This window comes from Chiloscyllium punctatum, chromosome 40 (genome assembly GCF_047496795.1).
Source record: "Chiloscyllium punctatum isolate Juve2018m chromosome 40, sChiPun1.3, whole genome shotgun sequence".
Lineage (NCBI taxonomy): Eukaryota > Metazoa > Chordata > Chondrichthyes > Orectolobiformes > Hemiscylliidae > Chiloscyllium > Chiloscyllium punctatum.
Genome location: NC_092778.1, coordinates 56,584,037 through 56,608,302, shown reverse-complemented (window position 1 = coordinate 56,608,302; position 24,266 = coordinate 56,584,037). Strand labels below are relative to the sequence as shown.

Genomic DNA, 24,266 nt, shown 5'->3' with positions numbered 1-24,266 from the left:
ATTTTTTAATGTAACTACACATTGCTGTTTACGTGGAGTTGTCTTGCGTGATACTGAAGTACAACAACCAGAAGAATATCTTTTTTTTTTAAGCCATGCTTCCTTAGTGGCAGTGACTTTAGAACATAGAACATAGAACATAGAAGAATACAGTGCAGTACAGGCCCTTCAGCCCTCGATGTTGCGCCGATCAAAGCCCACCTAACCTACACTAACCCACTATCCTCCATATACCTATCCAATGCCCGCTTAAATACCCATAAAGAGGGAGAGTCCACTACTGCTACTGGCAGGGCATTCCATGAACTTACGACTCGCTGAGTGAAGAACCTACCCCTAACATCAGTCCTATATCTACCCCCCCTTAATTTAAAGCTATTTGGGTGGAATATAACCATTCTGGGAGAGTAACTGGAGCTTGACAGCAACTTGTGAAGTCCAAGGGTTGCTGCCTAGGAGAGGAGAATCAAGGAATGTTTTGATACTGGGATTCTTCAACTTAATTTGTGTATGCCATCTTATGTTGGCATAGGATATTTCTTATCTGTACACTTTATTTTGTGGCACAAAAGTTCTTGATATCAGTAAGAGTTGAACAAATACTTTGCATCTACTCAAACCCTACCACAAAGCTAATGTTTTGTTTTTAAGTTAGAAGTGCAAAATGATGTAACTTTTCATAATTGCTTTTAACTAGAGGCCAGCATACTTTACAACAGTTAGAATGTCTCAAGTTAATGCTTTTTACTATGATAAAAAGTTGTGTTGTGTACTCATTCCCTTTTCTAATGAGAAGGGTGGTGCTTTGGATTGTTCCTCTGAATTGCACTTAGTGTTTTATTCCTTTTTTTAAAAAAATGTCTTTTAAAGTCCCAACAATATGCAGCACTGAGTAGTTGCTTAAGTTGATATGTAGACATTTGGTGTAATAGTACACCTTAATGGCAAAACAATCTTAAGTTTTTCGATAGTTCAAGGTGTTGGGTTATTTTGTTTTTGGATCATTATTAGTGCCACTCTGTGAAGCATGGCATCTACTTTGTCGAGCATTTCAGTTAATTGAGTTTAACAAAATAGTTATGATATTTCTAACCAGATTTGGTTTGCTTTGCTTTTTGTGTTTGATACAAAATATTTGGGATGCAGTGAAGGACTTAATTCTATTTTATTTCCTCTGTTCAAGTGGTGTAAATTTGATGATGACGTTGTATCAAGATGTACAAAAGAAGAGGCAATTGAACACAACTATGGAGGTCATGATGATGATTTATCTGTGCGACACTGCACGAATGCGTACATGATGGTGTACGTCAGAGAATCAAAACTAAGTAAGTTTTCGATGCTGAATAGGGAGCTCTGTGCCCACTGAAGATTTTTCTGTACCTTTATCCTATTAATACAATCTTTTGAAAGATGGTTAACCATTGATAAGGGGGTTCTCATTTATCGTAGGACTTCATAAGCCATTGTCAGATTAGACACAGTTGCTTCAATATATGTAGTGGTATTTGAGTGATTGCAGAACTAGAACAAGTAACCAAGTCAATCTGAGCATGTTGGTCGGGCATTGGTTAATGGAAACTACGTCATTGGGTTTATGTAATTTTCTTCCATTTTGTACACTGTAGGTCTGCCTTAAATTTGTCTAAAAATGCACATTGCCACAAATTTAATAAACCAACCAAAATAATGAATTTTCTTGTCAAAAGCAAACTTGATACGTTGACATGTATGTGCACCACTTCTTTCTTAAAAATGTTGATCTGTTAAGGTTGATCCTCACCAAGTTAATGTGAAGTGATCACAGCGCGATTTTGAAGGCCAGTAATTTCTTAAGGTATCCTGGCCACTGTTCCTTCCTGAAGATTGATGAAACAGGATAACTTATTTTTCTGTGACTTGCAAAATCCTCTTTATAAATTTTCACATTTGCCAATAAAAGAAAGGACGTATGTAGATTAGTTAATCTGAAGTACTTCATGTCATCCTATGGACATGAAGGTGACTTCATTTTCCCTAGTTTTGCGATGATACCTCTATTTTAGATTTGTATGTTGGGCAGTTTTAAGTGAACATAAATCTATTTGAATAATCTTTTTAAAGGTGAGGTCTTACAAGCTGTTACAGACCACAACATTCCACAGCAACTGGTGGAGCGCCTGCAAGAAGAGAAGAGGGTGGAAGCTCAGAAAAGAAAGGAAAGACAAGAAGCACACCTCTACATGCAAGTGCAGGTACTGCAGCACTCTGTTAAATCAGACTTGCAGTAGTTGCCTGTCAACTTTATTTGTATGTAATTTGCTGCCTGTTGTGGGTTTAGGAGCTGGATAGCCCACTTGAAAACTAGAATGTCTGAGTGAATCCTTAGTTGAACATGTTTTATTAAGTTTATTGATGCCTTGGAGGCTCTTAAACTGCATCCTCATTTGAAAGGTTGAGGGAAGTTGTCTTAATCGATAATTTAGCATAACATAGCACATCTGTGGCATTGCTTGATGTTTTGCTACACATGATATTTTAGTTCACTTTTAAGCTAGAATGACCTTAGATACAAAGTTTATTCCCTCAAATTATGAATCATTGGGTGTGTTGTTTGCTTCAGAGTGCAAGATGATACTCGGTCATCAACTACATACTAGTCAGAGATTTAACTGAGGAACTTAAGGGGATCGAGGGATAATGCAGCAAGACTGAATTGATTGGGAATCTGTTGAAAAGGGCTCAATAGTTGTGAAGGCTTTTGACTAGTAAACTGTATTGCAAGATCACAATTGGTGCCCCTAAGCACACTGGAGACTATAGGTAAGGTTGATAAATGAACTAAATAAATCAGGAGCTTGTTTTCAACTGTTAATTATATGTCCCCCCCGCCACCAATTTACAATTTGATTCATAGCTTTCTTGGGTGAGATGAATCTCTTAGAGCAGCTTTAAGCGGTTGAGAAACAAAGCACAACAGTTGTATTTCAATATTGTTAACTTTTTGTTTTAAAAGTAAAACTTGGCAGCTGATTTCTGCACTTTGTTTACTTTAGATAGTAACAGAAGACCAGTTCTGTGGACATCAGGGTAATGACATGTATGATGAAGAAAAAGTGAAATACACAGTGTTCAAAGTCCTGAAAAACTCTACACTTGCAGAGTTTGTTCAAAATCTGTCACAAACAATGGTGAGTATTTCAGTGTGCAATGTTTGACATTACGCAACTTGAAGGATATTGCTGCAGAGGAAGGCTATTATGTTGTCGAGTGACTACATCATTAGAATGGCTGTGGAAGAGCAGAAAGGTGATCTTGAATTCATTTTGGATCACTCGCAGGTTTACAACTGAAGGTACTGGGTATTGTGGTATAATTAAAAACAAACTGAAATATTCATCCAGTAGCAGTATTGCTCAATTGAAAACAAATAATTGAAAGTAAGCCTATTTCATTGGAGACATCAGACTTGGATCAGCAATAACATTCTTGAGTCTGAGGTAGTGTTCATTGTCCACTTCAGACTTGAAATCTAAATTAGTTTTTCACTGCATGACAGTAATGTTATGATCACAGCTTTCGGTAAAACTGAGCAAGTTGGAATTCTTAATCCTTGCTTGATAAATCACATGTTTCATTTTCAGTTTGGTTGCAATGGTAGATAGGCACTAAACACAACTGCACAAGTTTGCCCATGTCCATTTTAACAAAATAACTTTCATTGCATAAATGGGGGAACTGTGTATAGATTAGATGGTTCAGATCTTCATATCAGCACCAAAAATGTGTCCTCTTCCCAGCAATATCTTTCAAAAGCTTTCAACTCCAGTTAAGTATCAGTCCTATCTTAATTCTTTTTAAATTTTTACTTAGTTGATGACTTTGCAATTGTTTCTTTCATTGATTTTTGATAGTGTTCACCAGATGTGATTTTCTCCGTTTTTCCTGGAGAGACAGACACTAGCTACTTAATTGACTTTCCCAGCTGAATTTTAAGGAAAGCCCTGTCTCCTTAAACTAAAGCTGAAAGTAGATTCTGGCCCTTGGTCTGTCTTTACTCTAAGAATCTTATTAACTAACTGGCCAGGAAACTTAACTATTTGGCTTAAGTTGCTTGCTTGCTTTCTTGGAAATTGTTTGAACATGCTGTTCAAAACTTACTAAACGTTCATTAAAAGAAGCAAGCTGCGCATGCAGAAATGAAATGTATTTTTCCTTTACCTTAAACCCAAATGATGATCGCAAGCATGATACTTGGTCATTGACTACTGGTGCCTTTTAAATGGTATGGAGTGTGGGGCCGTGCTTTCCAAATCTATCCCAAAGTCACCAAACATAACTGCCCTCTTCTCTAGGATGGTTAATAAATGCTGGCCTAGTCAGTGATACTGCAAAAGAATGAGTAAAAAGGCATGGAACCAAAATGATGCCTACCCTGTTGTGGAGATGAGTTATTGATTTTGACATGAATGAAGAATGTTAATGTCCAGTTGCTGTACATATGTCCAGTTTTAGCTGATGTTATGAACTGGGAAGAATCACAGCCAACCTAGATACCTTTTGTTCAATTCTCATTTAAGAGCACTTTATGGCTTCAGTTGGGATGATCAGGCTGTCCGATAAGGGAAATCGGGGACAACATTAAAGCCTGAAATGTGGTGACAATTAGCGGGAAGCCAGAGGATTGGTAAGATTTCAAAATCCAGCAGAGGGCAACTCTGAAAACAGTAAAGGGGGAGAAATGAAATGAGGATAAGCTAACTAGTAATATACAAGACTTGCAAGAGGTGCTTTAGCTATGCAAAAAGTGAGCGGGGCAAGTCATTGGGGGCTGCAGAATGCACTTGGAGGAGTTGTAATAGGGAACTTAGAAATGTCGGAGAAACTGATTAGGTATCTTGCATCAGTCTTTGCAGTAAAAGATACCAGTAGCATACCAGAACTACTTGCATCAAGGGGCAAAGGTAGATGGAGTGGCCATCACTAAAAAGGTGCTGAGGAAGCTGACAGGATAAATCACTCAGACCAGATGGACTGCACCCCAGGGTCTGAAGGAGATGGCTGAGGACATTGTGGAGACTTTGGATCACTGGAGTCAGGGAGGATCCAGAAGACTGGAAAATGGCTAATGTTAACACCTTTTCTGAAATTAGAAATTAGGGATGCAGAAGATGGGAAGTTGTAGGCTAATTGTCCATTGGTAAGATTTTAGTCTGTGATTACAGATGAGTGCACGGAGTACTTGGAATTGCGTGATAAAATAAGGCTGTGTCAGCATGGTTTGGCAAGGTGACGTCATGCCTCAAAAATGTTAGCATTCTTTTGAGAAGGTAGGACCAAGTTAGACAAAAGCCATTGGGTATGATCGGTTTGGTTTTCCAGTAAGCCTTAGACAAGGTGCCATGTGGGAGACTGCTCAATAAGAGCCCATCATTTTAGATAGTGTTGGCATGGATAGAGGATTCAGATGACTGACAGAAGGCAGAGAGTGGGGGAAGTGTTTATCAGCGTGGGAGCTGGTGACTCTTAGATTTCCACAGAGGCCATGCACCTACACGTCTCTGAACAGTCTGGGCAATTTAGCACTGCTAATTAACCTAACTTGCACATCTTTGGACTGTGCGTAGAAACCATTGTGCACACAGGATACATACACACGGTCACACAAGGCTGGAATCTAACCCGGGTCCCTGGTGCTATGAGGCAGCAGTGCTAACCACTAAGCCACTGTGCCTCCCTTTTATAGATGACATCAATGATAGGTGGAAGGGCAATGGGGTTAAGAAATGTTATCAGCCATGATCAAATGGCAGAGCAGACTTGATGAGCCAAATAGCCTAATTCTGCTATTTTTTTAAATGGGGTCACAACTAGAAACCATGGCCATTTCTTCCTCCTACTCCAATCCAGAGAAGGCCAATTTGAAAAGTCCAAAAATGATCCCCTTGTTGAGTGCACTACCATGGCTTTGTCCTGAAGCTATTTATGTAGTGTGGTGACGAACCACGCATGGCCTGCACCTCACTTTCTGAAATATTGAGATAAAATGGTGCATTTTGCTAAATTTAATGTTCAATTTTCTTTTAAATGTTACAAATCACAGAACACCAGGTTATAGTTCAACAGGTTTCTTCGGAAGCGCTGGCTTTCAGAGTGCTGCTCCTTCAGATGGTTCGTAACCACCTGATCAAGGAACAGCGCTTTGAAAGCTAGTGCTTCCAAATAAACCTGTTGTTGTGATCTGTAACTTTGTACACCCCAGTCCAACACAGGCATCTCCAAATCACATCTAAATGTTGAGTACTAAAGACAAGCTTTCTGTTTGTTTACATTTGTTATGAAATTCAAATGCTGTACTCAGGTCTTCAGTTAAGGTAACATGATGCTTTTATGTGTTTCAGTCTAATGTATGGATTTTGCTTCAATATAGGGCTATCCACAGGAACAGATACGCTTGTGGCCAATGCAGGCCCGGAGTAATGGGACGAAGAGACCGGCCATGTTGGACTTCGAAGCAGACAGCAACAAAACTGTAAGTGTGTGAATAACCGGTTAAATCCTTGGGTAGATTTTGTAATAGTGTTGTGGTTTTTCCTGGAGTAAACAGAATACGAGGCTTTGTTGGATGTTGCAAGGAAAAGGATGTTGAAGTTTAGAGGGATGGATATTCTATACAGAAATTTGCTGCTTTTAACCAAGATTAGAGTAAAATGAGGCATCACATGAGAATCCCACAGCTTCTTGGGGTATTTTGGAGCACTGATGTTTCTAAAGACAGTGCTTATTCAGGCAAACAATTGCTGACCTAGATGTCATGCTGTAGGTGGGTTTAAGGTTTTCGGGATATGCTGTGCACATATTGCCTGTGGCTGTGATGCTTAGCCTTGACAACATGGCTGTTTTGGGGATAGGCTAAGATTATATATAGGATTTTACCACTTCATTGCGTCAGGTTTGTTGGGTAACTTGTGTACTCCCCTTCCTTTGTAACAAGATTCCAGCCCAATAGATAATTGGGCTGGACAAGTAGACCATCTGCTTCAATACTATGGTTTGGATTTTCCCAGGTCTGTGGATCACAGACTGAATCCATTTTGGTGGACTAGCTGTGTTCTTTCAACAGGAAAGGTTTCACTTCTTCAGTGTAGAACCTTCAAAAGTGCACTGAATTCCAAGGTTAGTTCGATTTGGAGTTAAACCTAGATAATTCAGTTTTCATTTCATAAGACCACTTTTGTGGGTGGATCTCTGGTTACGCTGAATATTCCCATAAGTTTTGGAGTTTCTCACTTGTGTGAGTAGCCAACATTGAGGCTTAGGATATGCATGTCAACAGTATGTAACTAGATGGGCAACCATTGAGTAGGCAGTTGGTCTTATGATGACTCATTTGTTTGGACCTGCTGAGGCAGCCATCCAACTGAGATCCTCAAGGCTGTCTGCCAAATGTGGTGTCACGGGCTGCCTTCTGCACAACTTGACAAAGCAGAGAAGAATGGATCTGGTGTTGAATGGTTCTCTTAAATGAGCCTTCTCCAATGAGGTTTAGGGGTAAACCATTCTTATCGAAGGCACTAAAAACACCATTGCTATAATTCTAAAAGGAATGAGGAAACTGGCTCTTTTCGATGGACCATCCTTTTCGAGATAATTCATATTTCAAATTTGTTTGACATTTCTAACAAAATATCAACAACATAACCAAGCTATTTAAAGACCGTGACAAATATGCTTCCTCATTTTGAGCAATTTTGCTGTTATGTAACAGTTTTGTGCAATTTGCAGCAAAAGGACAGGTCATTTTTGAAAAGTCTACATTTAGACAAGTATCATGTGAAGTTGCACTCAAACTTCGTCTTCATTTGGTAATACATCACCTGAGAACTAGCAGTCAAATTCTACATTTGAGAAATTGATATTTTATTCTGCAGAATGGTAATCACGTAACATTGCAAGCAAGGATAGGAAATTTACTCTGTCACAACATTTGTATATTTCATGAATTAGGGTTGTACCACAATCTGTCATATTCATATGATTGACTCATAATAAAAGTGAATCATAGTTGAACAAATAGTTTAACTTATACTAACAAACTTTGCTCATTTTACTCTGGCCTTAGTGTGCTTGTTTGAATGATGTTAATCAAAGCTTATCTGCACCGTATAGTTGAGGATTAGATTTGCCAGATTTCATATTTTAATGCTTAGATGCTTAAGGCAGAAAATTGTTCCTTTGCAACGCCATAATGCCAATTAGAAATAATTGTGCTAAAAATTGTCAGAGGATAAGCAGACAAAGCAACATAAGAGATCAGTCTTACTTCTGCATCTAGCTGTATTAGTCCCTGCAATACTATAATAATGAACCAGTGAGCCATCTGTGGATGTTCAGGGACATATTAATACAGAAATGTTGTCAGCAAATATCATGTTCTTACAACATTAACTGAACTCTTGAAATCACTGCAATTTAACAACCTAAAATCTGTTTTATCTCATAGATGATTGAATTGAGTGATAATGATAACCCATGGACAATATTTCTAGAAACGGTCGATCCAGAGTTAGCTGCAAGTGGAGCAACGCTGCCCAAATTTGATAAAGATCGTAAGTCTCTGTAAAAGTATACTGCAGTGTCATTGTGCAGTGTTTATTTCAGTTTTTAATTTCTTTTGTACCTGTTTGCTTGAGGACATAGCTTTAAAGGATGAGATGAAAATGCTCCATTACTGCACCCTAATAATAAAGAAAATTGATTGCACGTGTACAGTATATTAATGCTTTGTCTTTTTCTTCAGATGATGTAATGTTATTTTTAAAGATGTATGATCCAAAAACACGGAGCTTGAATTACTGTGGACATATCTACACCCCTATATCGTGTAAAATACGTAAGTTGAGAACTGAATGTTTGGGGAAACAAAAATTTGAGATTATTCAGGAATAATTAACTGTTACATTTATTCTGCACAGGTGATTTACTGCCAATCATGTGTGAGAGAGCAGGGTTTCCGCAAGGAACTAGCCTTATCCTCTATGAGGTATGAAAACATGATATCCAGATGTATTTTGCAAAATATCAGTAATATAGTTTCATTAAAATACAACACCTGTTTTAAATTTAATATCAAAGAGTTTCTTTTTGGAGAAATCAACAAAAAAGTTGTTGATTTGACGGGGTTTCGAACAGCTTTCCAAAACTGAACTTAAAACGTTATAAACATCCAAATCATGAAAATTTGGGGTTGCTTATGCAACCCCTCGTTCATAAAATAATGGGTCAAACTTATTGAAATGCTACAAGAACAATCATTTACCTTGCAGAGGTGATGTAGATTCCATTTGTATCCAAAGTCTTGCATGTGTAGGAAAGATACATTTTAAATTCTCCACACCCACACGATCACCATTGCTATTTAGTCTTGAACACAACATAGTTGGGCTGGACAGAATTGAAAGTAAAAACACTGAAGAGCACACTTGGTATTGAAAAGGTCAGGAATGTTATTTGCAGTTTCCATCTATGGAAGTTATTGTAAAATTCAAATTTTGAGTAATCAATTACATTTGTATCGAGCTACAATGGTTTTGTTTGCTTTTCTAGTCACTGCAGCAACCGTGTGCCATTGGTTTGTGATTTTAATTTTATAAAACTGTTAAATTATTTTCTTTTAGGAAGTAAAACCCAATTTAACTGAGAGAATTCAGGATTATGAAGTGTCCCTTGATAAAGCACTTGATGAGCTCATGGATGGCGACATCATAGTATTTCAAAAGTAAGTAAAGATTTACTGGAAAATTAATGGATCTCATCTTAGCAGTGTATCATTTTGGTATCCTGACCTGTACCTTTTCTAGTCTGCATTAGGGAAGAAGTAATTGTAAAGTTCCAGGAGAGTGTACTTTTTGTATTGTAACATTTAAACGATTTTTTTGAAAATGTTCAGACAGATCAACTAAATCAAGTGAATTATCAATCTTTTAGAGATGTTGCAGAGGTTCTTGCAGAACAATTTCTACGATAAGGAAACAGGCCCTCTGAAAGAGGCATTTCTTCCTGGAAAGTTTTAATTGGCTTTTTTTTTCCTTTTTGAAACAGATCTGGGAAATCTTCCGATCCCCTCATTTTGTTATTTTCTAGGGAGCTAAAACCCTTCAATTATACAAATGGCCCACAGTACACACAGTAATTTATTATTTATTGTCACTCTAATTCTGAAAGACCTAAATAAAACCTCGAAAGAACTTTTGAATACAGAAAGCATGTTGCCACTGGAGCAACAGAATTAATGTCTGTATCTCTAATTCTACTTAGTGTTGAACAGCAACTCACAATTTTATGTTGTAAATAGTATTTTCATGAGACCTTTATCTTGCCAGTTTCCTTTTCCATTCAGAGGAGGATAGTGTCACTTGCCAGGGTAAGATGCCACTGGTTCCAATAGTCTTAATTTTGGTGTGTGTTGCCCAAATAGCCCACTGCTTGGGAAGGTTATTCAGCAGTGGAAGGCATCTCACCTAAGGTACACATTGTCCTTGATCCAAGTCTGACAAAGTGCACTTTGCCAAAGTTATTAGATAGTGTTCGGTATGGGGTTCCTCCTTTCTTTCTTACATAAACTCCTGGTCCTTGATGTTAATTGTAGTGCCCAATCCCTGTCCTACAGTCATCGGTTAACTTGGGTGTGGACAAGAATTCAACCAGTCCCTCTAATCATCTTAATTTACTGTTGTCACTGCTATTTATTTTGCCATGGGTCAGCGTAATGGTTTGAGCTGGGGGAAGCATCTCAAAATCTGCAACAAATGCAATTTTTTAAAAAGTTTAAGTTGAAGTTTGCAGTGATACTACTTGCAGTTTGGTTTTCTTTCTAGTGGGCATTTTCAAGAAATTGAAAATTCGACTGTAGAAAGTGACACTGGATGCTTGTAGCTATTTGATTTCTTGCCAATCTGGTGGCTGAAAGCATATTCCACCTTATTTTTCCAGTATTTTGCAGGTGTCAAAATTGCTACCCCAGCTCAAAATGTAATCCATCCAGCAGACGCACAAAACATCAGTGTGAGTTACTGCTCATTTGTGACAGGCTCCAGACCACAGCTTGCTTCCACATTGGGTAATGAAATTGCCTAGCCTTTGCATGTTTCTCCTTACAATTGGCAATATGTGCTATTCAGTGTTGGAGGGACAAATGAAACCCCAAAAATGAGCTAGTTTATCTAAATCAAGTATATTTGTTGCGTAGAGATTCAATTGGCTATCGTGCTATCCAGTGCTGTCTTAATTATTATCTAACTGGTTTAAATTTTCACTTTGCAATCAATAGTGCAGTATTGAATTTGAAATTTGATTCATGTGAATTTCAATGTTGGATCTTGTTCAAGTCTTGCATGCTTATACAGACATAAGAAATTTGATAAGTTCATTTGACCACTGAGCCCACTGTGCTTTTCAGTACAGATCACTAATCTTCCATCCCAACTTTACTTCTTTGCCCATTTCCCATGTCACAGTTTCCTGAGCTAGAAGTCTCAGTCTTTAATATGCTCAGTGGAGCATCCACAACTTTGAGATACCTGTCAATAGCATTCAATGGTCTGAATGCATGACTACATACCAAAGATCAGTAGATAATTTTGGCAGTATTGTGTTTGCCAAATCATCAACATCTTTTCAGATTATTTCTTTGTGGTTAATGTGCAACTCCTGTATATGTGGTGCAGTTACTTGGGTAATGAGATACATCTTTCAGTCTTAAATATATTTTCCTATATGTGGGTCATATTTTATTTCTTCATTATTGCACGTCATCCTTTTTTTGGTGAATGTAGTGAGTGACTCTTGGCTTGTGTTCTAGGTGGTGATTGCCAACTTGCAACTCCCCATGTTGGGCACCACACTTTACTTATGCTGGTGATGATATCCTGTTGGTCCAAATTAGAACCCCTATTTGACCATCTCTCCTGATGCAGCATAGTAGCATTTTGTCCTGTTTGTGCTTCATTTTCACTTCAGATTGTGTTGATTGCATGGCTGTCTGCAGATGTTGCCTGACCTGTTGGGTTTATCCAGCGCTTTCTGTTTTTAATTTCAGAATTCTATCATGTTGTTTTATTTTAACCATTGTAAACTAATACCTTGCTTCAACTGTCTTTTTTGTTTCTTATGTCTTAGCTGTGTTTTTTTTTTTGCCTTCCAAATGCTGCCAACTTACCCAGACTACAGATTGCAATCCTCCTCATCCAATAACTGCTCCTTGCCATGGTACCCAAGTTAAGTTTGTTTTTTTCCCCCCCTTTTTTTAACCAGCCCGTAGGCATTAGCACACTTGACCACATTATTCTTTTCCGCCGGTCTTTGCTGAGTGGGACTGCACTCATACAGTTTCATTTTTAGCTAATTAGTCCGGGCCTGCAAATTACCTGGAATAACCTCCCTGCCTGTGTTCTCATTGTTTGTTCAGGTGTTCTGAACAACTTATTCTGGTTTCCTTGCGCACTATGCCATTTCTCATAGGCATCAGCTACACGGTGACATTACTGAAAGAAAGTCTAATTTTCCAGGTACTTGCTAATGTCACTTAATTTGGTATCACAAGTATGTCTCCCTGTCTATAAGTCTTCACAATATTAACAGAAAAAGACAGGGTCGATAAACTTTTTCTACTTGTTGGTGATTCTAGAAGTAATCTGAGAATTGGACAAAACCATTCTGGAGTGATGTTTGGAAGCAGTTCTGCACAAGCAGGGTAGTATATTTCGATTAGATTTAGGTTACTTAGCATGGCAACAGGCCCTTCGGCCCAACAAGTCCATACCGACCCGCCGAAGCGCAACCCACCCAGACCCATTCCCCTACGTTTTACCCCTTCACTTAACACTACGGGCAATTTAACATACAACATAGAAAAATACAGCGCAGTACAGGCCCTTTGGCCCTCGATGTTGCGCCGATCCAAGCCCACCTAACCTACACTAGCCTACTATCCTCCATATGCCTATCCAATGCCCGTTTAAATGCCCATAAAGAGGGAGAGTCCACCACTGCTACTGGCAGGGCATTCCACGAACTCACGACTCACTGAGTAAAGAATCTACCCCTAACATCTGTCCTATACCTACCACCCCTTAATTTAAAGCTGTGCCTCTTCATAATAGCTGACTCCATACGTGGAAAAATGTTCTCATGGTCAACCCTATCTAAACCCCTAATCATCTTGTACACCTCTATCAAGTCACCCCCTAAACCTCCTTTTCTCCAATGAAAACAGCCCCAAGTGCCTCAGCCTTTCCTCAGACGATCTTCCTACCATACCAGGCAACACCCTGGTAAACCTCCTCTGCACCCGTTCCAGTGCCTCCACATCCTTCCTATAGTATGGCGACCAAAACTGCGCACAATACTCCAGATGCGGCCGCACCAGAGTCTTATACAACTGCAGCATGACCTCAGGACTCCGGAACTCAATTCCTCTACCAATAAAAGCCAGTACGCCATATGCCGCTTTCACAGCACTATTTACCTGGGTGGCAACTTTCAAAGATCTGTGTACATGGACACCAAGATCCCTCTGCTCGTCCACACTACCAAGTATCCGACCATTAGCCCAGTACCCCATCTTCTTGTTACTCATACCAAAGTGAATCACTTCACACTTACCCACATTGAACTCCATTTGCTACCTTTCTGCCCAGCTCTGCGGCTTATCTATATCTTGCTGTAACCTGACACATCCTTCCTCACTGTCAACAACTCCACCGACTTTCGTATCATCCGCAAACTTGCTCACCCAACCTTCTAGCCACTCCTCCAGGTCATTTAGAAAAATGACAAACGGTCCCAAATGGCAATGGTCCCAAAACAGATCCTTGTGGAACACTGCTAGTAACTGCACTCCAAGATGAACCTTTACCATCAACTACTACCCTCTGTTTTCTTCCAGCCAGCCAATTCCTAATCCAAACCTCCAACTCACCCTCAATGCCATACCTCCGTATTTTTTGCAGTAGCCTACCATGGGGAACCTTATCAAACACCTTACTAAAATCCATATACACCACATCTACCGCTTTACCCTCGTCGACCTCCTTAGTCACCTTCTCAAAGAATTCAGTAAGGTTTGTGAGGCACGATCTGCCCTTCACAAAACCATGCTGGCTATCCTTGATCACATTATTCCTATCCAGATGTTCATAAATCCTATCCCTTACAATTCTCTCTAAGACTTTGCCCACAACAGAAGTGAGACTCACCGGCCTATAGTTACTAGGGTTATCCCTACTCCCCTTCTTGAACAAGGGAACCACATTTGCTATCCTCCAGTCTTCTGGCACTGTTCCTGTAGACAACGAGGACATAAAAATCAAGGCCAATGGCTCTGCAATCTCCTCCCTTGCTTCCCAGAGAATCCTAGGATAAATGCCATCAGGCCCAGGGGACTTATCTATTTTCACCCTTTCCAGAATTTCCAACACCTCTTCCCTACATACCTCAAAGCCGTCCATTCTAATTACTTGTGACTCAGTATTCACATCGGCAACAATGTCCTGTTCCTGAGTGAATACTGACGAAAAGTATTCATTCAGTATCTCCCCAAACTCTTCAGCCTCCACACGCAACTTCCCACTACTATCCTTGACTGGACCTATTTCTACCTTAGTCATTCTTTTATTCCTGACATACCTATAGAAAGCCTTTGGGTTTTCCCTACTCCTACCAACTAAGGACTTCTCATGGCCAATTCACCTAACCTGCACATTTTTGGATTGTGGGAGGAAACCAGAGCACCTGGAGGAAACCCATGCAGACACAGGGAGAATGTGCAAACTCCACACAGACATTTGGCCAAGGTGGGAATTAAACCCGGGCCTCTGGCACTGTGAGGCAGCAGTGCTAACCACTGTGCCGCCCACTATATCTTTGGAACTGTCTTCTGCCAACAGCTGTGGACACTGAATCAATTGTTCATCTAAAACTCTGACAACTTTGCTTAACAATAAGCTATCACTAGATATGGACCAAAGGCAGATATGTGGAGTATGGACATAGGTTAGCTATGATTGTGACATCATGGTGGAGTGGGCTCAAAGCCCAAATGGCCTATTCCTGCTCCTGTTCTTGTTTATAAGAGATTCTATAAATACAAACTAAAAGTCTGTAATGCAAGGGATAAACATCTTGCAAGTACAACCAGTTTACTAGCTCTAATTTTCATACAGTAGCTGCACATCTACTTCTTGTCTTGACAATCTATTTAATTAAATGTATTGATCAATCCTTTCAATGGCTGAAATAATTGAAGTATTAAATGGGCATATATGTTTGTATTAAGAATGCACTATCAAGCTTTTATTTCCTATCAAAGATACCTGTGTAATGTGCAGAAATAAATTTTAACCAGTGATAAGTGTAGAATTACAGTTACTGAAATTGATGCTCTGTATAAAGGAGCTTGTTTCCATGTCGTGGTTGGGTGGGTCTAAGAGGGACCACAAATTTCATATTATTTGTTTAAAATAATTCTGATGTTTCACGTTGCATTTGAACAGTATCTGAATGTAATGACCGATATTTTTTTGTTCTCTCTAATTGCTATCCAAATGCAGTGCTCTTAATAGTAACAATGTAAAGTGTCTACCATGCTTTTAATCTAAGGTAATCAAAAAATGCACATCTTTGGGTGTGTGGCACAGCTGCAAAACTTTGCTCTGAAAAACGTAAGTGCAGTCTCGAAATGACAAAATCTTTCGGGCACTTGAAATCACTAATATTGTCTGATTTTCAGGGATGACCCAGAAAATGACTCAAGCGAGTTACCAACAGCAAAAGATTATTTCAGAGATCTCTACCATCGAGTTGATGTCATCTTCTGTGATAAAACTATTCCTAATGATCCGGGATTTGTGGTCACTCTGTCTAATAGAATGAACTACTTTCAGGTATGAAATTTTAAACTATTGGTGTATTTGAGAATTGGATTACTGAACTGCCTGATTTGATTGATTTTTGGGCATATTGAACCAGTACTAGAAAGTGAAGTGATGCCTATTTAATTAGAAATTAATTTCAGTCTGGAGAGACCCCTTTTCTTTCTTTTGGTTTTTATTTGCTGAAAGTTCCAGAATTTTTAAATCACTCCTGTTATTACAACTTCTGATCAAAGATTGTGGCGTTGTGTGTAGAGCTGATGAGGTTGCAAAGCTGAGACAAATCTGTTGGGGATTTAAGGAGGATGAGGTTTTTAAAATCTCTATTCTTGAGCTGCATGCAAACAAGTCAGCAGTGACTGAATGGGACTTGCTGAAAGTTGGGACATGGGGAAAATCTTTCTTTGGACATGGTCAAATTAGAGGTTGAAAGTTGGGAGACACTATGGTCGCTTCGGAATAGTCAAACTTACTTATAAAATTATAGGTTGACTTTTTTTTATATAGGCAGCAACATAGCTGGTGATATGGAAGTGAAAGTTGATGACCTTGGTGATGGAGTGGATTAAAGAATTTGAAGCTCATCTCTGGGTCAAACAAATTCCAAAGTTATGATCATTCTTTCACAGCCTGACCATAGCTGAGAAAGTAGTGGGGATTGATAATCCTGTTATGGCAACTCAGCTCAAATATATGGTATTCTATCAGTAATTTTAATATTTTGTGTGAAGCTGAATGTATGTATTGATGTAGTTTGGTCAGTTGACGGTGAAAGAAAAATCCAAAACTCTTCCAATCAAATGTTCTTGCAAAGGCTTTGTTTTTGAAGAGAGTCTGATCATGAATGTTTTCTGTATGATTTTAGGCTTGTTTAAATTGTGATTTTATTTTGTAACCCTGAAGCAGCAACGACATTTCATTTAGATAATTTCATTAATTTTCCCTGTTTGTTTTTAACAGGTTATTAAATTTGTGTAGTACAAAACAAAAGTTAGTACCAAGTGATTTGAAGTTGAATATTAATTGTGTTCCATGATGCATGTGTCTTTTCTGGAGCACTGAGTTGAATTTTTTAAATATAAACCCCACCATAAGCAGGCGGCTTGTAATACTGATTTTTTTGTTGTTGTTGATAGGTTGCCAAGACTGTAGCACAACGACTAAATACTGACCCAATGTTGCTTCAGTTCTTCAAGTCTCAAGGGTAAGACTACGTAACTGTCGAGCTTAAATTTCTTAGCTTTTGTCAATGAATATATATTATATAATATATATCATTACTGACAGCAGTGGAAAAATAAAAATAATTATTTTCACATTGTTAGCAATAGCACCTGATAGGATAATAAAAATCCTTTGTTTGAAATCAACTGTTTTCTGGTAATTTCAAATAAAGGCTTTGTGTTATCAGTGTATTTGAGTGGCATAATATAGAACTAAATGAAAATAAAATCTTGCGCACACAAATAACATCAAATCTGTGCAGTTTGTATAATTTAAATCTGTTTTTCAGTTTCACCAGTGTCACCAAAGCATTCATGTTCAGACTTCATACATGAGACTATCCACTAAACAAGTAAATTTGACTTAGTTCAGTCAAAGTTGATTATAGCCCAACTGTTAAGATCTTTCAGTTGATGTGTAAAGATTCATTCTGTTAAAAAAAAAGTTGAATTCATATGACCTATTCTCAAACCCTTTTCAAGAGTAAGAGCATTTTTTTCTCTTTATTCTACTCTTGTCTGAACCCTTCATGATTTTACAATATTTCAGTCGGTTTTCCTCTCCGCCTTTCCTATTGTAAGGAAAATAGCCCTTCTCTAATGTATCTTTTGAACTGGAATTTCTTAAACCTGGAACCAATCTCTCAAATCACCTCTGCATCTTCTCCAATGTTAATCAACTTCTCCATATCCTTCTGAAATTCGAAACTGTCATCCTTATTTACTTTGCTTCCCAGTTTTCAGTTGCAAATTTTGAAATTGTCCTGTACACCCAAGGATCAATGATTAAATCCAGATAATGTCTGAAATGGAAAGTTGTGGACAGTTGCCAAAGGTGGTGGTCAAACAGATCATTGGACAGGAGGAGGAGCTGTATTCAGATGTATTTTTGGTAAATTTAATCTGGAATGCTTGATGCCAACTTCTGTCCAGTGGTATTGCAATCTGAAATATTTTTTAAAGAAATCATTGATATTAAATTGAGTGCAAATAAGAATGCCTAAAATTAAAGAAATTTATTGTTAAAAGTTACAGGGATGGGCCTGGTAATCCTCTCAGGCATAATTATGAAGGCACACTTAGAGATTTGCTACAGTTTTTCAAGCCAAGGCAACCAAAGAAACTCTATTATCAGCAAGTAAGTATGTTTATACTTGACCCTTTATTACAAGTGTAAAGATCAGAAGATAAATCTACAATGACTGAGCCTTGTAATTTACAAATCTAAATATGTTTACTTGTACCAATTCTGGAATTAACATGTTATAATCTAAATTTCAGTTTTTAGAGCTTTTGATAGAATTTTGCATTTTCTTTTCCGTTTAAAAAAACTGTCAATTTATGGAACAATTAAATCTTCAAGTTTCTGGAGTTAATAGCAATTTTGCCTTCTCTTTGTAGTTACAAAAAGTGTTGGTAACCATTTATTGGAATTTGATTTAGGGCAGTCATCAGGAAATGGTATGCACTATTAAAAGCTGTGTTTGCAAGCATCATTGATAAGAATGGGCTGAGATTTAGTTTTAAGTAGGTTCAAAGTTTTAAGGACCTGACCATCAAATTGCAGACCTCTTATTGAAACTGTTAACAAAAGGAATCTGCTTTCTTAAATCATATAAAATCCTTTTGTGTTGAAGTAAGCCATTGAGCCATCGAGTCCACACTGACTATCTGAAGAGCATTCCACTCTGACCAAATCCCCTATCTTATCATTGGGCCTCTACATTTTCATTGGCTAATCCTCTTAGCCTGCATATCTTTGGGAAGAAACGCATACAGACACAAGAAGAATGCACAAACTCCACGCAAACAATCGCTAAAGGCTGGAATCAAATCTGGATCCCTGGCACTGAGAGGCTGCAGTGCTCACCACTCAGCCATTACGCTGTCCTAAATTGTCCCAATCAGCTAGGAAGAAAAGCTGTTCTGCCGTTTAAAAGTTTTAAAACTACTTAAGTTCTCCAGAGTTAACTGATTGTAACAATACTTAAGTGTCTTGTTTGCAATTCTTGACATGAGTCAATGAAATTGCCAACTTTTTCAATACTGACTCCTGACTCCACCCCAGAAAATGTAGAATTGTATTTAAAACCTTATAGAGACCCTAAATTAAGATATTTGGGGTTTGTGCTCTCTGGAAAGAATGGGAGCAAAAACTCCAATTGTTTAAAGTTGCACCTCAGTTTCTTGTATTGTTTTTAATTTGGCTATCTTAAGTGTTCAGAAAAGGTTTTAAAAAACTTATTAGCTGTTTGGCTCTGCTGTAACCAGTTGTAAGGAAGAATATCAATACTTGGAGGCTGGGTAATCAAATGAGGCAGCAGGGAATGCAGGACTATCTAATAGAGCAAGCTGTAGTGGAACGCAAATGCTGGATTGACTGGGTAGGTTGAATGGTCAGTTTCTGTGACAGATGTTCTTTGTAAGGTAATTTTAAAGTATGATGTACCATATACTTTACACTGCAAAGGCCAATGAAACAAAATCTTGTTTACCATTTCTAAACTTATTTTGTGTAGCTGAAAATGAAGATCACAGACTTTGAAAATAGACGAAGTTTCAAGTGTATATGGCTCAACAGCAATTATAGGGAAGAGGTGAATATCCATTTTCATGTTAAAATAAATTATTTTCACTTTCACAATTTGATAGAATGAGTGTGCTATTTAAATAAATATCCTCTGCTTAGCTGAAGATGAAAATATTTTTTCCCCTGTATTTGCAATTCCTCATACCATCCTTTTGCTTTTGTGCGCGTGCATATAAAGATATTTAGATCTTGTAGTACTGGGGGAGTAGCATTTTGACAAGGTCCCTCCTGTGGAAGTCTAGCTACCCTTTCCCTACTCCATTCCACCAACAGATTGAAAATCCAAATAATTGATCATTCACAAGTGTCTGCAGACACTCCGGTCCAAATCCCTTAAATATGTTTGAAGTTATCATTGTTTTCAAAGAAAATATAGGGTGATTCTTAAATAACTATAGTTAGAATCAGTTGACCAGGGAAGAAGTTCTCATAAATTGATAGGATAGAATTAAATATCAGAAAAACTGCAGAGGTTATTTTTGTCCCTGCTGCAAATCAGTGTCTAAAATTAAACCAGTCAATTTGCAACCTTGGTGTCACATTTAATCCTAAATGAGCTTCTGGCTCTATTAGTTCCATTGCTCAGCTTGCCTATCAAGCAATGAATTTAAAATAGATATTTGATTTTTAAAGTTCTTGCCCTTGTTTTCAAGTCCCTCAAGCTCTGATTTATTCCAGCCCTGATATCTGCGTTCCTCTAGATCTGACCTTAAATTATTCCTGATTTTTGCTGGTCGTGCTTAGACTCCAAGCTGCATCTCTCCACCTTTGTCCATTCTTTTCTTTCTTAAGACCCATCTTAAACTTTGATCAAAGTTTTTTGGCTATCTACTGTACCTTCTTGTGTAGCTTTGTTGCACTTTTTCTCCTGCTACAGTACAGGTCTTTGGGATATTTTGTTGTTAAAGGTGTTACATAAATACAAGTTTTTTTTGTCAACTCTTGGACGTATGCATCTGTGAATGTCATTAGGAAAATAGAAACAGAAGTGGGCCATTCGGACAAGAGGGTTGAGTGTGTGCTGCTGGAAAAGCACAGCAGGTCAGGCAGCATCCGAGGAGCAGCAAAATGGACGTTTCGGGCTGGAGCCCTTTATTCACTCTGGCCCGAAACGTTGACTTTCCTGTTTGTTGGATGCTGCCTGACCTGCTGTGCTTTTTTCAGCAACTCACTGTCAACTGTGATCTTCAGCATCTGCAGACCTCACCATCTCCCCTTTCAGGCAATAGATCCTGCTCTGCCATTTAATGATTGAACACTTGTATGTCTTTTAACAACTGTATCCCCATAGATTACGTTTGAAGTAAATTATCCATGGCATAATGGGCTACGTGAGCTTTCACAACCATTTGGGGCATAATGCCAAAGATTCGCCACCCTCTGAATTAGGCAGTTAGGCCACTTTTCAGTCTTTGGAACTCCAGAGAATACAGATCCAGTTTGCCCAATCTGTCTCCATGAGACAATCTCACCATCGTGGTAACAAGTCTGGTAAACCTTTGCACTCCTATGCTCGTAATATCCTTATTGAGGTAAGGAGACCGCAGCATTACATGGTGTGCCAGACACTGTCTAACCAAGTTTCTATACAATTGAAGGAAGACTTCACTACTCCTGTACTCATGCTTTTGTGGAGAAAGTGAAGACTGTAGATCAATCAAGAGTGTGGTGCTGGAAAAGCACAGCAGGTCAGGCAGCACTCAAGGACCAGGAGAATCGATGTTTCAGCATCTATTGCTACTTTTTGTTAATACTAACTTTCTTCATCTGCTCAATCTCCATAGTCACTTGGATTTCTAATTATGGAAAATTTCTTTGCATTCTAAAAACTTCCCAATCCTTTCATATCTTAATTCTGGCAACTTAATAGGGCTCTTCTTTCATGTTATGCAATATTTAACTTTCTTTGTCAACTATAGTTAACTGACCTTTTAAAGACTCTCCATTGCCTATGGCATGCCTTTGTCTAATCCAGCTCAGCAAGTTTGCTCACGTTTCACTATTTCCCTTATTCAAACTTAAGACCACTGCTTCAGATTGCATGACTCATTTTCGAAGATAATGTAAAATTCTAAGATTGTAGTCACTCATCCATAAAGATTCTATTACAGAAAGATTATTAGTTATTCCTTTTTCATGACTAAATAAGATCCAAATGTGAAAACTATGTCTAAGGCATTCCAGGCACAGTCGTCTTAGCTTTGCTGCTGCTTTGGTTTATTAAGTCTATATACAGATTGAAGTTACCAATGATTACTTCATTGTGTATGGTACAAGCTTCTCTCATCTCCTGATATATATTGTGCCCCACACTACTACTATTATTTGGCCTAAAAGTAACTACAACCAGTATCCGATACCCCTGGCTATTTTGTAGTTCCATCCAAACAGATTCCACAAAGTTTTTTCTGATTTGCAATCCCCTCTTACTATTGTACTGAATCCATCTCTCATTACCCTTGCAGGTGCGCATCCTTTTTCTTCTTGTCTATCCTTCGTAAATGTCGAGTATCCTTGAATGTTCAGTTTTGGTTGTCCTGTAACCATGTTTCTGTAATGGCAGTTATATCCTAACTATTGTTGTGGTTCTGTTCACCGAGCTGGGAATTTGTGTTGCAGACGTTTCATCCCCTGTCTAGGTGACATCCTCAGTGCTTGGGAGCCTCCCGTGAAGCGCTTCTGTGCTGTTTCCTCCAGCATTTATAGTGGTTTGTCTCTGCCGCTTCCAGTTGTCAGTTCCAGCTGTCTGTTGCAGTGGTTGGTATATTGGGTCCAGGTCGATGTGCTTATTGATTTGAATCTGTGGATGAGTGCCATTCCTCTAGGAATTCCCTAGAGTGTGGCGTTGATGATCCGGTGTGTGTTCTCTATTTCTGTGTTTTTAATGATTACAAAGGTGTCATCAACCTATCTGATCCAGAGTTTGGGTTGAATTTGCGATAAGACTGTTTGTTCTAATCTTCGCATTACTGCTTCTGCTATGAGTCCAGTCTTATCGCAAATTCAGCCCAAACTCTGGGTCAGATATGTGGATGACACCTTTGTAATCATTAAAAACACAAATAGAGAACACACACCGGATCATCAATGCCACACTCTCACAGGAATCCGATTCACTAGAGAGGAAGAAAAGGGCAACCAACTCCCATTCCTAGACGTGATGGTACAGAGAACACCGAATGGAGAATTCACCACAAAGGTACACAGGAAAACCACACACAGACCAAGTCCTGAACTATGAAAGCAACCACCCCAACACACACAAAAGAAGTTGCATCAAGACTTTGTTCAAAAGGGCTACAACACACTGCAGTACACCAGAACTGCAAAAAGAGGAAGAAGAACACCTATACAATGTATTTGCCAAAGCGGATACCCGCGCAATTTCATCACCAGATGCCTAAGGGAAAGACAACGGAATGAGGACATGCCGCAACCCAAAGGACTAGCCGCACTACCATACATCAGGAGCATTTCCAAACTGACAGCCAGACTACTGTGACCACTAGGACTCATAACAGCACACAAACCAACAGCCACTCTCAGACAACAACTCACCAGAACGAAAGGACCTGATACCCAACATGAGCAAAACCAATGTAGTGTACAAAATCCCATGCAAGGACTGCACAAAACACTACATAGGACAAACAGGAAGACAGCTAACGATCCGCATCCATGAACACCAACTAGCCACGAAACAACACAACCAGCTATCCTTAGTAGCCACACACTCCAATGACAAGCAACATGAATTCGACTGGGGCAACACTACCATTATAGGACAAGCCAAACAGAACAGCCAGGGAATTCCTAGAGGCATGGCACTCATCCACAGATTCAAATCAATAAGCACATCGACCTGGACCCAATATACCGACCACTGCAGCGGACAGCTGGAACTGACAACTGGGAGTGGCAGATTCAAACCACTACAAATGTCGGAGGAAAGATCACAGAAGCGCTTCACAGGAGGCTTCCAAGCACTGAGGATGTCACCTAGATAGGGACGAAACGTCTGCAACACAAATTCCCAGCTCGGCGAACAGAACCACAACGAGCACCCGAGCTACAAATCTTCTCTCAAACTTTGAATATCGTAACTATTTATCTCTCGGTGTTCATTTTGATTGTCTTGTGAATGCTGCATACATTCAAGGTGCATTATATGTTTGCCTTTGTTTATACTGTCTTCTAGTCTCCCTCACAGTTCGTTCTTACCAACTTAAATTTGGGTTACCCCTCAGATTGCCACACCAAAAACACTACCAAAACTCTGAGGATCTCAAGCGTAGCCTCTGTGCTGGGTTTGAAATGATGCCACTTCCCACTCCTTTTATTTTAACATACCTGTTGCCTCTCACTCGGTGCTCCGTTCAGAAAACAAATGCTGCTTATAATGCTGTCTCTTGACCACCGTGGTAAAACAGACCTGAGTGTCCTCTGGATAGTAGCTGCTACCAACCAGTAATAAAAGCAGAAGGAAAATCATTGGATTAGGGTTTGAGAGAGATGTTTCCTGTCTCTGCTCATCTATTTAAGCAC

The 24,266-nt window shown here is 38.9% G+C and overlaps 1 protein-coding gene across 4 annotated transcripts in view; it reads left to right on the top strand.

Annotated features, from left to right (window-relative positions):
* The window catches only part of usp7 (ubiquitin specific peptidase 7 (herpes virus-associated)), a 100,652-nt gene that overhangs the window by 65,765 nt on the left and 10,621 nt on the right, over positions 1-24,266 (top strand). For 2 of the 4 annotated variants that reach the window (XM_072559990.1, XM_072559988.1), the window contains exons 14-25: positions 1,184-1,328; positions 2,104-2,234; positions 3,036-3,170; positions 6,410-6,511; positions 8,483-8,588; positions 8,780-8,872; positions 8,955-9,022; positions 9,657-9,757; positions 15,767-15,920; positions 17,045-17,112; positions 18,167-18,269; positions 19,651-19,728. In XM_072559990.1, the coding sequence (XP_072416091.1) occupies positions 1,184-1,328; positions 2,104-2,234; positions 3,036-3,170; positions 6,410-6,511; positions 8,483-8,588; positions 8,780-8,872; positions 8,955-9,022; positions 9,657-9,757; positions 15,767-15,920; positions 17,045-17,112; positions 18,167-18,269; positions 19,651-19,728 (1,284 nt within the window). Of the gene's footprint in view, positions 1-1,183; positions 1,329-2,103; positions 2,235-3,035; positions 3,171-6,409; positions 6,512-8,482; positions 8,589-8,779; positions 8,873-8,954; positions 9,023-9,656; positions 9,758-15,766; positions 15,921-17,044; positions 17,113-18,160; positions 18,270-19,650; positions 19,729-24,266 lie in introns of all 4 variants that reach the window. The other 2 variants (XM_072559989.1, XM_072559987.1) reach the window with 1 other exon arrangement.